We start from the raw sequence: 16271 nt of genomic DNA, 5'->3' as shown, positions 1-16271 counted from the left end.
ATCCACACAAGAAACCTGGGGTAGAGAGTTCAGCCTGGTGACTTATTTAACAGTCACTTTGTAATTTGATTGTTGGAACAAAACTTTATTTTTAATTAAATTCTTTGGGATATTTAAACTATTTACCTCTGGAACTATATTTTTTTAGACTGCAATTTTATTTTTGACACAGATTTAGCCCGTAGTAGCAGGAAGGTTGGCTCCACTAAAGGGTGCTCATTGGTTACATTCAGTTATTGGCTGGTGGTAATACAGGGAAAGAAAAAAGCAAATTTTTGAAATGCATCTTAATATTTTTTGTATTAGCTAAACTCAAAGCTAAACAGATAAACTTAGCGCTAAACTCCAGGTTCATTTTATCCTTAGGTATTTTTTATGACTCTCATTTTGTTTGCTTATAAATGCAAAAGTGTATTCTTGTTATGGCTCTGCAGTGCGGTCTGAAACTGCTTATGGATGCACTTTTCCATATACAACTTTTAATACCCATTCAAATAGAAAGCAGAAAATTCAATAGTAAACAAAGCAGCCTGTAACATCCCGGTTTTTAGTCGATGCATATTAGGGAAAAGTGCTCCCACCCCGCGAGCCCTTCACGCTCTCACAGTGCAGCGCAGGCATGGGGAGTCAATATGTCAGCGTTTATGGATGTCCTGCGGAGCTGCACCGGCCTGTCAGGGGCCCATTCATGCTCTAATGGCCCCCCGAGGAGCTGCTCTCTCTGGGCTCAAAAGGCTGGGGGCCCCTCGGATGCCCTGTTGTTGGAGGTGAGTGTGGACGCGCTGGGCTTCATCCACATGACACCAGCCATAAAAGAGCATCACATTCTCCGTCCTCTCTCTCTCTCCCTTTCTCTCTCTCTCACCGCACCCCGCTCACCCCAGCCCGCTTCAAAGTGCAGAAAAGAGGGGCTAATTGTTTGTTGTGAGAGCCAAAGATTATAGAGCCTCCCATCCTTCTATGGGACGGTCCGCTTTTACCCCCCTTTCAGCTCCCGTTTCCAAGAACGGACAGAAAGACAGGCACGACAAGAAAAGTATGTAGTAAGGAATTTTCTTGATAAATGTAGTAAAGTTGAGTGAATATTTTTAAGTAAATACTTCTACTTATACTGCTGCTGGAGGTGTTTACATTGGACTGTAAACCTACTCAAGTAAATAATTAATACTTTCTCTCTCTGAAGTTTATTTCCCTTCATTTACAGAAAAAATACACATGGATCACAAAGGCATCCGTACAGTTTTTGTCAGTATTATAGACCTATACGCACGTAACAACCTATACATAATTTTGCATTGACGAATCAATTATTCTTTTGAGATACTGATTGCTATTGTCAACAACATACAAGATAATCACAACGAAAACTCCACTATACTTGGAATAAACTGACCTTGTTCTAGTTAGTGCATGACTGTCCTTAAAGGTGAAGTCAAAATGATTGTTTTTTTAGATAGATGGTCAAATTTTAATATCCCCATGTTGTAAGTTACAGGCCCATATCCCATCCCCAGATTCAATTTCAGCTAAATGTCAAATTACATCCAGGAGAAGGTCACTGACATCCAGCGGAAAATGATCATAAAATGAATCTGAAGGAACTCATGTGTTGACATGACTCTGGGTAATAGTTTTCGAAGTTATAGGTTTTAGATTGCATTATTAAACTCCACTGGGGTTTATGACTGAATGTAATATTAGTTGACTTCTAGTTAGACAAAGAAAATGCATACAGAGATAGCTGGAGAAAATAGTTACGAGTACTTCTAGTGTTTTACTTCTACTACTAGGTTACTACTATTAATACTACTACTGTTACTAGTACAACAACGACAACAACTACTACTACTACTACTACTACTTCTAAACTGCAACCTGTGTGCTCTACTATCTATTACGCAAACTCATAACATTTGTTTTTCACTCTCGTACTGGAGTAAACTTATGTAAAATACACCATGAAGTTGTAAAATAGCGTAATGTACCTTTAAGATTTTTTTTTTTTGTCATCGCTTAGAGATAGAAAAAGATTATAGTCGGAGAGAATTCATCTTAAACCCACTTTGTTATCTACAGCGCCTATCTTGTCTCCACATAAGGTTCCTATCTGCGCTACATCCCTGCGCAAATGCCTTGAATCTCATGTCTCCTTCTTTAACTAGCCCTATGGGATCGCACAGGCACTAAATACAGAAGTGTTCGGAAAAATGCAAATTGGTTGAGTTGTTAGTTATTTGATGTTGCTGCCCCCCCTTCCCACCTCCTCCTCCTCTCTCTTGCAGCCCCCAAAACATGTCTCCACTCCAGCGTTGTTGCTTGGTTTTGTAGTGTCTATATTATGCAGGCCCCGAGCTGTAGAGACATTGCAGAGACAGATGCATGTCAAAGATAGGAGATCTCCTATCAGACCCTGCATGCGTCTCTTATCGCGCGTCCCGTTTGCATAATTAGGCCTTTTGATATTCACCCTCTCGCGCTGACAAAAAGTATAATTGCGGCATCAGCTTCGACAAAAGGTAGGCGCGGAATAAACAAGTCGGCACAAGAAAAGACGCCGGTGTTATTTTTGTCCCATGGCGAGGAAAAACAACATTTGGAAAAGGAAATCGACTGTCATTCATAGTCAACTGGTGCCACTTGGAGCTTGGAGGCTGGGCCCGTGAATGCATGCAAAAAAGGAAAAAAAAAATGCTAGCAAGAGGCCTGATTGTAATTATGCTGGAACTAATATGCTTTTCAAAATGAGCCATTATGAGCTAATGCCGGCTCTGCCAAGGCCCTGTCTGTTTGTGTCCCTCCGTCGCTCGGATAGTTAACAGAGGTGCACAGGGATAACATTGAGAGGTAATGTAGGCTATATGAGAGCTACATTAGACCCCAGAAGTATTAAAGGCAGGTGTGCTGGAGGATAAAGCAGGAGTTAAGTCTGGCAACGCTGCACCAGCACTTTGAATAGAGGACTATGAAATACCTGGTTGTACGCGGCTGGTTGGTGTAAGAATAAGACACGATAAGTAGTTCTACAAGGTATTAATTTCTTAGCAGACCAGCTCAATGGGTCTGGAAGTTATCCTCTGTCAAGCTGGAGGTGAGGTTGATGCATACTTCTTAATTGTCCGTTTAATACATACAAATTTGACTGTATTTGACCCATCCTTCAGTGCTATGAGGTAGTAATTGTCTATCGATTGAAGTAAAGTTTTGATTTAAGTATACTGACTCTCATAAACACACTCACTTTCTTTCACCAGTGTACTTGGACACTGAAATCGAGGTAAAGATGGTGTTTTGCCCAAGAACACAATGATAGCATACCACTAAGCCACCGCTGCCCTACTATGGCACCTGGTATTCCCATTGGTCTCCCATCCTGGTACTATCCATGCAGGTCCGATGCTACTTCACGTGGTTTATCCCCTGCATTCGACCCAACCTTCAATGCCGCTGGTTCAAGGAGCAATGGGTGACCACAGTGCAGCACCCAAAGACCCTTCTCCAGATCTTGTGTCAATATACCGAGCTGGAGTTTTAGCGGCTAATGTTTTAGTATGTCCGTGCCTGAGTGGAGAACACCGGCAGTTAACTAATTATTTTGTTTTTTTTGGCAGTGGAGACCTCAAATCCACTTTAATTAACTAACCTGGTTAAACAAGTATATCTCCAAGTGTTTAATATTTATTGTGAGTAGTCAGCCATTAAGGTCTTTAAGGTGGAACTGAAGTGATAAGCAGGATTTAAGGTGGCGCTGATGAGGATGCCATGTGAACCTGTCTGTGGGGGTCAATGAGGGAGCCTCCTTAAACAGCTGCAGTCCTTAAACCTCACAGTAATCACTCAGCTATTAACTTTCAATCTTTGTTTTGAAGTAAAGCGTATCTTATTTGGATGTTATTTATCCAGTGCTAAGAAAAATACTATCTTTAAGTAGCATTTACATTTACCAGCTACTTTGCATTCAAGTAAATAGTTCATCTAGCTAATGATATCCCTGGTTTCATACTGCGTGGCCAGACAAAACAATAGAATTAATATAACAATGCACTTTTATTTTATTGTAGAAAATAGAGCTTCGTTTCTGGAAGTTGTTCAGATGAATTACTGGCCACTGATCAAATCCTTCTACGTATCTTGTTTTATTTCCAGGTAATTTCAGGTAATTTTCACTTACAACCTGCCTTATCTTCCTCTCTCTACGCAGACAAAGCAGTGATTAAACCTCATTCATTCGTATTTTTAATTCAAAATCAATACCCCAGACCCCCGGAGGGCCCCTCAAGGAGAGTACACGGCTGTAATGGTGCCAACTGGATGGAGGATAATGAGATTGTAATTGGGAGATAAGTAATGAACAAGGCCTTGAGCGCTTTATCGATATCCCCTGCACCTCTGAATGGAATTACACCAACGCTATTATTGTAAGGGTTTAATTAGAAAGCACCTATTTGTAATGGTTACTGCAACGGTATTGTCCCAAACAGCCTGCGAGTCATTAGCTGTTTCCGTCTTATGAAGCCATTTTACTATCACTTTATACATGTTTGCAACCAGCACAAAAACACTGTGATTATTACAGAGCTCGAATCATTATATAAATACAGTTAGATACAAGTGATTTTTGTTTTAATTCAGTATCAGATAGATATCAATCCGATACTAATGTGTTTTGTATTGAAATGCATCGAAACTACTCTACTTCTTACCTTGGCGTATAGATTGATGCATTGTTTTTGCTCCACCCCAGCTTGAACTAATCAAAAAATGGCTGACAGTAGCTCAGTTGGTGCAATATTTGTCCAATGACCCACAGGTTGGAGGTGAAATTCCAGCTCCCACAAATGAATACTGTTGTTGTGTGACACTGAACCGGCCTTGGCTATAAATGTGTGCGTGAATGGGTGAGTGGTTTCTCGATGTAAAGCGTTTAAAGAGTGCCTTGAATGTGGAAAAGTGCTATATAAACATATGACCATTTACCAAAAAATTACATGCAGATGAGTTAAAATGTAAACAATACATTTCAAAAATTACAGTTTGATTAAAAATACAGTTTTTGCATAAGAATCAATACTTTTCAAAACATTGTCAGCATCAATACATCAATATTTTGCTATTCAACCGCCCGTAACTAAGTTTCAAAAGCCGTACTCAAGAAATACTCCAAATCCCACCTAGCATTCCCTCAAACTGCCCATTACAGCTGGCATGTGTTGTTCCAAATCTCTCATTTCTTCTGTAGCTCCAGCTCGCAGCATATAGATGGGTTTTATATGAGCTTTACATCTCGCCCTGACCTGCCTGCCCTCTGCGCCGCCATATTCCCTTCATCATCAGAGGAACTGCCATTGACCTTGTGCTTTTGAGCAGCATACCAGGGACATGTGTAGGATCTGTGGGGCTTAAGGGGAGCAGCCGTGCACTCTTTTGTCTGTGGAGGTTTATCAGTCATTAGCTTGATAGCATGCTAATTGCGACATGGGTTGCAGCTGTTGGTTAGCTTGTAAGGTGACAGTTAGTGTGTTGACATGCTAGTTTAAACGCTATAGTCTTTTAGCTTGATTATAGTTGGGGTCTGACTATTGCAGTATTTAATTCACATGTTTATTACATATAAATTAGATGTATTTTGTCCATTTCCATTGTCTATATCCGTGTTGTTTTAAAATATACTTTCAAATAAGGTCTGATTTAGCAAGACAAATGTTGTGCACACAAATTTTCCTTTTTCCAACCCAACAAAACTTACTACAAAGAATCCAAACTTTTATATGTGTTGTATGATTAGGAAGTTAATTCATTTTTCTTTTAAATTTTTGCTAAAAACCTTAAAAACCTACAAAGATCCCAACTCTCAGCTACTGACAGGGTACACTCATTGTAACATTTGCTTTCAATAAGGGTGCATCCATATTTTCACATACACTACACTAAAATAGGGACTAAACTCGGATAAAACCTGGAACTAAACCTGGACTAGGATAGGACCAAACCAAGTCCACATCTAGACTAAACTGGACTCAAACCAGGACCGAACCAGGACAAATGTGAACCCAAAACATCCTACAGTGACAGGAAGTACTCGGAGAGACCATCAGTGTTCATAAGGTGGCTGCTCGAGCAAGAAATTTAACCTACAACCTTCTTGCTGGATGAGAAGCACGGACCACTCCTAGAGCAAACCCTGGGTACAATTTGGACGGCACATGTTCTTCGATGGCAAAGCAGTCAGACTAGAGCGTAGTGTTCCACAGCCTAAAGAAAACATTTGGTAGGACACTTTGTTGTCTCTATGGGTGCCCCCCGTGTCTCTATGGGTGCCCCTTGTGTCTGGCCTCTCCCCACAGGACAGAGGTGACTTTGGAAAGTGATCCGTGCACCGAGAGGCCGGTCTCAAGTGTTGTCATGGCGTGTTACTGTGCCAATGGCTATAGCATTGTCATGAAAACCAACAAAGGGATATGCGCTGTATGTACATATTCAACTTTGTATGTTCAAGGGTGTTCTGCAGCCCCATGCGAGCCGCGTTTCAAGAATCAATCTTTATTAAAAAAGGATAAGACTGAAGAATTGATTTAATGAATGCGGCCTCATGTCCTGCAGCCACATGTAATCCTCGGAGAACCATCGAGCCGGAGCGCGGGGGGACACAAACGTTCGTGGAAGACTGCTGGAGTGGCCTGTAATGATAGTCTCCATATAATCCCATAATTCCTTGTTTAATTAAACTCTGGAGCTGGCCTTGAGACGCTGCCAGCTCTGTTGCTCTTTTGTTCTCACAGTTGTTATTTGGAGGCTAGGTTGGAGTATTCTTTTGTCCACTCGTGTTGAAGGATTTGACTGAAATGGGCTATAAACAGCGATCAGAAACAATGAATGCGATGGTAGGGAGCAGAGTCATTCAGGTATAAGTATTATAGTTCCCATTCAAATCTCTCCTTACACCCGCTGCTTCTGCGTCTTCTCTATCTCTCTTTCTTTCGGCGCTCCCACACTTTCTGGACTGTTCATGATGCAATCCAACGCACCCCGGGGCGACGCTGGCACATCACGGCACCCTGTCAATGTCTCAATGAGGAAATTATGAAAATATGAATTTTATGACATAAAATGAAAAGGGCCATGTAGTTTGAATAGACATGCAGAGGAGGTTCAAATGATGCAATTTTCTAAATTCAGTTATAATGGTAATGCGTATTTGCTGTCAAAAATTTCCCTGTCGGCCCGGATTGTACCGCTTTGTGCTCTATCTCTGTTCCTCGAGCAAAAACTCAGAGCGGTTGAATGCCTAAAAAGTAACGTGGAATACACGCTAATTCATTTAATGACAGCAGATAGAAACACAGGGGACTGAGGGCTGTGCAGTGATATTGTGTTCTTTCTGATGCTCTTTGGCTCTGGCTGTATCTCTGCGCGGTGCCCTGGGCCAATGGAGAGAAAGGCAGGGTGAAGAGCAGCAAGGTGTCCCGCGCAGATTAACCCCTCTCTCCGCTCCACAGCTCCCCCAGCCCCAGGACGGCCCCAGCCTCAGGGGCCCCTCTCTCAGACTGGGATTGTGTATCAGGCTTCTTATACTAAATAAATATCCTCAGATTAAGATAATATTCTGCCTGCTGTATATTGACGAAAGGGTCGCTGTCACTTCAATCCTCTGTGTTGCCCATCTGCCTTTCTTCTCTCCAGGACGGCGCTGCAGAATACACTATTGCACGATTTAGGCCCTGCTTACATGTACACAGATATATTTCATAAACATCTTTTCTCTTTGCATCTGTGCTTTCATGTTTAAAGCCACAACACAAAGATCTTCAAAAACAGTGCACAGAGATTGAACTTGACCGCTAAAAGTGAAAAAAGAAATCTTTCTTTGTAAATGCCTAAAGGACACCGTTTAGCAACATAAAATAAAGTGAATAGTTTTGATAGCACTTGGGTTTGTGTATAAAGATGAAAAAATGGCATACTGTTGGCTTTGTGGTGTTTTGGACAAATCTGTTCATTGTATTTTTAATATGCTGCTATATCTCAATACTTCAACAATTTTCCAATATGGTTATGGGAAAATTGTAGGGTGTGTAGTACTAGTTTAATGTATAGATTTAGTAATATCTGAAGTAATTCTAATTCTCATATCACTGTGTTGTGGTGTTCAAGTAGCACAGATTTGTTTGTAATCTACCTCTAAATGACACCCATCTGTTTGGTTTCCAGGTAACCGCACAGACGAGGGCTCGGACGTGGACTCGGAGCCGGACCTGCCCCTGAAGAGGAAGCAGAGGCGCAGTCGTACCACCTTCACCGCGGAGCAGCTGGAGGAGCTGGAGAAGGCCTTCGAACGCACCCACTACCCTGACATCTACACCCGTGAGGAGCTGGCACAGAGAACCAAGCTCACCGAGGCCAGGGTCCAGGTAAGGAACTGCTCTGGATGGGATAGTAATCTGAAATAAAAGGAGGAGTTACTGTTGTCATGATAACAAAATGTCAAACTTGATTTTGATCCTAAGGAAAAAGCTCAATAGTCGGTTTAGGTTTTGTCTTTGATAGAGAAGAGAATGTAATTTTCAATACAAAATAATAGTACTTTCTTTAATATTTTCCTTGTGATCTTATACAGAATACCAGCACCATTCTAAAACTATTCAGGAAAGGTCAATTTTGTCCTATATATGTGATTTTCTTCAGTATCGATGCATTAATTAATGAAAACTACTACACTGCTTGTACTTGTACCGTTACTAGTAAGTGGGTATGGCCCTGCTTTGCATTCAGTAACCAGGCCATATGCATTATAGAAAGTACTACTGTTATTGTATACTCCACCAACCTCCTCTTTGTATCCCTTGAAAACGCACAGACCAAACATAGATTACTTTTTAACATAGATCATACAAACAGCATTACACTTAAGACAACGATTACTTTCAATTCAGTATAGTTTAGTAGAGCCCAAAATCACAAATCAAACAGTCACCTCACAGGGATTCACAAAGTTGTTCATTTAACCAATGGGAAAGGTAGAAAATCTAACAATGAAACAGTAATGCTGCAGTTAAATGTAGAAGTACTTGTAATAATTGTCTTGCAACTTGGCCGTTTCCAACTATTTCAGTCGTAACTTTTCACAAACCCTCTGTTTACCCATGGCCTGTGAGTAAACATGTTCGTTTTCATAACACTTAAGGCTCCATCTTCTCTCCTCTGTCCCTTAAACCATGTCTGACATTCGGAGTGACAGGCACTTGTACCACAGCGGGTCTAGATCTGTACAGTAGAGTTATAGCAACAGCTGTTCTCGCCGGGACGGAGGGGAGAAAAACCAACGCATTCCTGATGGATTTCTCATTTCGGCCTTTAGCCAGGATCTCATCCCCGGCACTTTCAAGCTGGCCGCGGCTTGTAAAACCCTCCACATATCACACAGGGTTCCTCATCCTCTCCCGGGACCCCATACCCCGACAACAACATTAATCAATCAGGCGCTAGTAAAAAACGGCTGGGTCTGGGGCACCCCTCTCCTCTTACCACATCATTCAAAGTCTCCCCCCTCTCCTCTGCTCTCCTCAGAGTCCTCACCGCATGCTAAGTGTTCATCACAGTGCAAACATGCAGTCAGGATATAACCGATTCAACACATGTCTTTGTCCATCTTGAAGTCTGCAGGCTGAAGATGTCCAGTCTAAGGGCAGGGAGAAAATGTGTCTGGATCTGAAGTGGTGGAAAGAACTGTTAAAGCAGATCTATTATGTAAAATGGACTTTTCAGAGATTTTAACCATGTTATAGTTCCTCTTCTCTTTCCTCTTCTCATTTACCCCCTTGAAATTGTTTTGGGAGAGATTCGTGCATGTTTGAGCAATCTTTAATCAGTTAGTAAGACACAATATTGCAAATCAATCCTGTTTCACCACCACTGGCATAAGCACACAGCTCTGTACTGTGTTCTCTAATTTTATTTTCTTAATCAGTGAAACACATAGGATTCAGCAGCGTCGTGTAGTCATTTTGATCCAAATTTTTAAAAATCTGCAGCTATCCATGTAGGAGTTGCTGACTCTTTGTTGTGATGATGTGAAGTAATTCAGTGGACTTGTTTCTTTTATTAAATTGTTTTAGATTAATTTAAAATGTGCTAATTATACCATAATGATCCACGGGTGTCGTAGATTATAACTATATAACAGGCTCAAGCACAATATGTTTTCTTTAAAGATACAGCATGCAGCTTTTTCGTAATGGTCCACAGTATAGTATTAAACTTATATATCTTGCATTTATTTCATTAGGAGTGTATTTATTGCTCAAAAATGTATTTGAAAACATAAATTCTTACTGTAAGTGGGGTTGCCTCTCCACAGATCTGACCTGTAACTTAGCCTTGTGTGTTACCTGCTTTTGTCCATAGTTTCAGTTTCAGTCATATGTTTAATGCCATACTGCGAAATATTCCATTTAAAGCCATAACATCTCTATGGAAACAAGAAGGTGGCAGAGTTACACAGTGCACCTTTAAGTTATGTTTTTTTCCCCCAAAACATACTTTTATTTATGTATTGTGTATTATAGTAGATGTAGTAGTAGTAATAGCTGTTGTTTTGGTAGTAGTAAGAGTAGTAGTAGTAGTGGTAGTGGTAGTAGTAATCATAGTAGTTGTAGTGGTTTCAGCAAAAGCAGAAGTATTAGTAGTAACGTTAGTAAGTAATTATAATTATACTAAAGAGTAATACTGAACCATCCATCCATTTCTACACATTGTATTAGAATGAAACACTCTTAAATGAGGCATAATCTGATTTATTCTAAGTGTCTTTGGGATTTAAAAATGCCCTTCGTTGAAGCCAGCACTGCTTTACCAACTATTTATTCACTACTTTTATTAGCTGCATTTATTTACAGAGAATGAGACATGTTTTGGGACAAGCCAGTGAGTAAAGCAATGGCAGTGGCTTGTGTCTTGCAGTTGGATAATAGACTTAAGTGATGTCATGTGCAAACCTGAGGAATTCAAGTCATGGCTATAATTTGTTAATGCTGTTTTCCTCATAATCTGATTTGTGAAGGCTTTGAAACTCTCAAAAAGGTCAACCAAAACTTAATTTGCAAGAAAGAAAGAGTAGTAAATAAAGATGCTTGAATAGCCAAAATAAATTATTCTTATAGTTACAATTTGATGAGCCATCTAAACCAAGTATTTGGAAATCACTCTGACTCGTAACACTGTATTGTGTTATGGGATTATTTTAGTTATAGTCAGGTTAATGCAGAGCTATTATCGTTTTGTATTTGAGGATATACCTATGGTGGAAAAAACAGGATTTAAATATATACTTTTTAAAGCTGATATCGTTCTGTCTTCACCCGAGCATTGTAAAAAGAGGCAGGAGACTTTAGTAGCTCAGTTTGTAGTTGATAGAGTGTTTGTCCACAGATCGGAAGATTGGTGGTTCAAATCTGACTCTCTTGTTGTGTTTTTGGGCAAGACATGTAACCCACCTTGCCCCCAGTGTCTGCGCACACTGGTGTATGAATGTGTGCGTGAACGGGGGAAGTAAATAGCTTTGAGTGCCTTGAATTTCGAAAAGCGCTGTGTAAAAATGTGACCATTTACCGTCAGTATGGGTGTGGAGACGTGCACACTCATTACTATGTTTCCATTGTAGGGAGTATTATAACTTCTGATGACGCAGGCGAGATAACAGAATAGCAGAAGACGTTTTTTCCCGTGAAGTCAGATCTGAAAAAAGAAAACAAAAGAAACTAACAAACATCTCATTGGCATTCTCTTACATGCACAACAAAACATTTTAAAAGCGCTACAATTATTGACTGATATTGCATACATGTTGTGTTTGTACAATGAGAGTGATACTGTCCACCAGCTGGACCAGTGCATTACCCAAACAGTCCATCTTGGGGCAGGGGGATCGGACACCCTTTGGCCTGAGAGCAAAGCCTCTCCACAACAGCTGCGATGACGCATCTTCCAGATGTCCTTCAGAGAGGAGCAGGGTTTGGAGAGGGCCCTGGACAGGCAGGGGGTGTCCCACACAACCATATTTCACCTCACATTTGGCTCCTCCGTCATGGTCCAAATGTTTAAACACCGGTCATTAAACATGGTGATAATGTGGGAAGACTTCTTAGGTTAAGGAGAAAATGCCTCTGTTTGAAGGAGAGCTGTAATTGTAATGGAAGAAGTGAAGGAAAAGTATACTTGAGACAGGGTAATACTGTTGAAGAAGTGGTTTTGCTGGTTGTTGATGGTATACGCAGTAGTAGTTGTAGTATGCGTTGCACATTGGAGGGAAAGTGGCTTTTGAATGCGCAAGTTGCAATGACAGATGGTGGTGTGGCCCATGTTATAGTATAGCAGCACCAGTGAAAGTAGTAGTAGTAGTAGTAGTAGTAGCACACTGCACTTGTCCACAAACCCTTCCCTCTCCACTCCCCAGCAGCATGCCCGTGTTGTAAATTACCCTGTTGTCTTGTGTCTGAACAGATGAGTGTTTGGTTTAGCACTGACTCAGAACCCAAACTCACAAACACATTTATTTCCTCTGCGGGTGCCCCTGCTGCCATTTGGAGACCCCTTCACCATCCATCTTCATAAGCACCTCTGGCCCTTTCCACGGGAGCTCGTCCTTTCTCCACGATGGTTTTATCACTGCCTCTGTCTGACAAATACTGGGATCCGATCCATATCTCTGCAATTAGTTCCAGCCCTTCTCAGTGGGAGTCCAAGCACCCACCTTTAGTTTATCTGTACTGTGGCTTGTGGTGCTACTGTTCACGTGAAAAGCTAACAATTGGCACAGGGAAATAGATATAATGATATGATTTACACAGATAAAATAACTGTTTAAAGTAGTCAACCATATACTTCAAATGAAAGTTGTAACCGAACTGAATTATGCACTTTATTTACACAATTGGTAAAAACTAACATATATTTTTATTGATTTTGTTGTGCACAGCGGCATGCTAGCTAGCTCACTGTGTCTCAAAACTAACAGTCACTTAAATTAAACGACCTATTAAAATTCAAATTAATCAAAATAAAGACTACCTTGTTATTTTTATATGTAGAATACCTCAGTTTGTCGGGTCGTTTTAATATTCATTAAGCCTCAAAATTTGCATTAGCGTTAGCATTGAGACACAAACATCCCTCTTTCTAAACACAGTGTCCTCCGGTGAAGTATTCTTTTTATTTGTGAGGTTTTTAACATATTGTCAGTGACATCCATGCACAGCTCCCCGTCCACGGCCTGATCTTTAAATATTTATTCATTTTAGACTCTGTAGAGACCCCATTGAGATACGACTGGACAGGAAGTAGTGATAGATGCCATAGCTAGAGCAACAATCCCAATGTTTTGCGTAGAATGTTCCACAGTATGACATTAACCTGGACTATCTATCCTCATGGTTGGTACAGGTAAACTATTTGAGCAATAAAACTCCCATAATGAAAAAAAATCTGCATATATATACGTTTAATAACATACATTTCAGGCAATAACATCTCCATGGAGACAAGAAGGTGGTATACAGTTACATAGTGCACCTTTAAATACTGAGCAAAGTCCAAAGTCCATTTTATCAGCTCTGTAGTTTGCGACTTTTTACGTAAAGTGTTGAAAGTGTGGTCTTGGCACCATCAGCAGTCCACCGGCCTCTCTAGATCAGATCTTATAAATGAACCAAATTACACTGAGCTCTATTTAGTCTGAAGTTTATGAGGTCTGACTCCTGAATACTCATCATCGCAGCAGGCCACCGTCTCTGCTCGCTCTGCCCAATTGGCCGCATAGATCCTCTTTCATTACCAATAAACATTCTGCATGTAGCTATTATAGCCAGTGGAATCTAATAAGGTATAAGCATTGGTTTTTTACGAGGCATGAAATCAATTTAGTAAAAAGTTTCTCTCTTCATCTGAGACTCCGGCTGGCCTGTTGATGCATGAGCGAGCAGGGGGGAAGGCTAAATAGCAGACGGAGAGAGGGGCTTCGTACTTGGAATGCCCTATTTTGAGAGCAAACATATTGGTGATAATAATTTCAAAGCCAGTTTGTAAGAAAGCTGCTCAGAAAATAATCCAATAGGGCGGTATAAGTACAATTTCCTGATATCTGTCAAGTACTAGCGGCAAGAGAGAGAGGGAAACACAATGACAACTAAACCCAAAAGGCAACTGCATCCCCTGTGTGTGAGTTTGTGTCGTTTTTTATAAAGGAATAAATAGGATTTGTGTAGAAATTGTTGCTGCGCGTAAGAGTGAATGTTCTAACAGTTTTCTTATTATTAGAATTTAAATGACTTCGGTACTGTGCCTTCTGTACCACTGATACTTATCAAACTAATCCCAGTCTACTCAAATTCACACTCCTAGCTACTTTAATTAGCATAGTGCCAGTCTTGAGGCAGGCAGAGGAGAGAAGAGAGAGAGAGGGGAGAGAGGAGGAGGGGATGGAGAGCGGGTGGGGGTTGCAGTTGCGTGGTATAGGAGCGGATTTGTGTGTTGGAGCCATCTTGCATCACCCCTATGTATTTCATTTGTGGATATGAAGTCAGCAAGCAAGCACATTTTGTTTTGTCATTATCTCTCCTTTCCGTATTCATCTAGCGAATGTTGCAAATTGGCTGCAGAAAGGCGTCACGTTACACATTGAGGACTTCTCTTAGTCAAAAATCATTCATGGGGGATTGTCTGACAAAAAAAAAATATATGCAAGCCTTTAGAAACAACACATGCCACATGCGACAATGTTGAAGTGAGAATTATCGCTGATCTGTGATAAGGCAATGCAAGATGCTGTTTGATCACTAGAAATCAGTTCTTTTGGAGTTAAGGGTGTATAGAAAACAATGGGGGACTGTATGATGCAACTAGACTAGAAGCGACACGGCGCTACAGAGTCCTGCTTATACCGCCTTTATCCTATTAAGCATTTGAGGGTTTCTTCTACAGCTTGGCACCTCAAAATGGGCTGCACCATCCCACCCACAGTCATGTCCCAACTGATCTCAGAATTGATCTCAAAACTTCAACTTTCTTCACTAATATTGACAAGTTAATGTTGTTATTTCAAATTTATTAGCACATTTCTGAGTCTTGATCACGAATGCTAACATAACTTGGATATTTACACAGATCTAAACCTATTATTACAATTTCAGAATCTGTTTTGGTGGTGTGTCTTTCAAGTTTATCAAGTTAGCATCAAATCTTAAAATATATATATCTTTTGACTGCAGAAAAGTCGTCAAACGTTGCATATAACTGAAAGGTGAAACCCAGGGTATACCATCCACCCCACCCTCTCCCCCAAACTTAGTCCCACAATTGTAGAAGCAGGGAAACCTTTTAGTCCGTGACTCCAGAACTGGGGAGAGTGAATTGGGTGACACACTTCTTGTAGGTAGACAGAGCAGCTATCTGCCCAGCGCTCTGTACTGCAGGAGAATTAAAGCGGATTGTGCAGAGGAGCAGTCCAAGGTGACTTTGTGATCAGGTTCCAGAGCGCAGCCTCAAATCCTGCGCTCCAGGCCATGTGTGGTACTTACTCCGAGAGAGAGAGGGGCAGAGAGGAGGGGGATGATGAAGGGGTGAGAGAGAGAGAGGAGAAATGGAGGATGAGGAACAGGAAGCGAGAGGCAGCGAGAGGCAGCGAGAGAGAGAACGGTAATGTATGCAAGAGTGTGAGGACATATGGCTACACTGTTATCCCAGTATATACAGAGGAGCAGCAGAAATCAGCCTATATACACCATTTCAATTTCCAGCACCTTATATTGTGTGTATATTGTCTTTATTTGTCAGTGAAGGTGAGTTGAGGGTTGCAGTTGTTTTGCCATTTGTTGATTCAAAGAGTTGGAATGAGATACGAAGAGATGGTGTTTGGAAAAATCGACTTCACTGTTTAAATTTTAGGCTTTGCTTTACCCAGAATGTAACACAGTATTGCATTAATCGTACACATCTCCAAGCAGATAATGACACCAGGCTGAGGTACAGGTTAGATCTGTGAAGAGGTGACCCCGCTCACAGCAAGAATACATAGTTTTTAAGGTATTTTTAGTCAGTAAAAACACCTGTAATGGGATGAATCCAAGAAAGATAATGTCATACTGTGGTGCTTTCCCGGGAAAGCAATAATATCTCCATGGAGACAAGCAGGTTGCACTGTCCAATGCACCTTTAGGTCTTTATAAACATATAATGCTTAGACCTGGCATCACAATTTTGTTAATTTCAGAATTATATGTTCATTC

General features: G+C 40.9%; 1 protein-coding gene across 2 annotated transcripts in view; it reads left to right on the top strand.

Annotated features, from left to right (window-relative positions):
- The window catches only part of pax7a (paired box 7a), a 60928-nt gene that overhangs the window by 17744 nt on the left and 26913 nt on the right, over positions 1-16271 (top strand). For both annotated transcript variants that reach the window (XM_033967006.2, XM_033967005.2), the window contains exon 5: positions 8206-8405. In XM_033967006.2, the coding sequence (XP_033822897.1) occupies positions 8206-8405 (200 nt within the window). The remainder of the gene's footprint in view (positions 1-8205; positions 8406-16271) is intronic.

This window comes from Periophthalmus magnuspinnatus, chromosome 5, assembly GCF_009829125.3.
Source record: "Periophthalmus magnuspinnatus isolate fPerMag1 chromosome 5, fPerMag1.2.pri, whole genome shotgun sequence".
Taxonomy (NCBI): domain Eukaryota; kingdom Metazoa; phylum Chordata; class Actinopteri; order Gobiiformes; family Gobiidae; genus Periophthalmus; species Periophthalmus magnuspinnatus.
The sequence above is the reverse complement of the archived record's forward strand: the minus strand, read 5'-3'. Positions and strand labels throughout refer to the sequence as shown.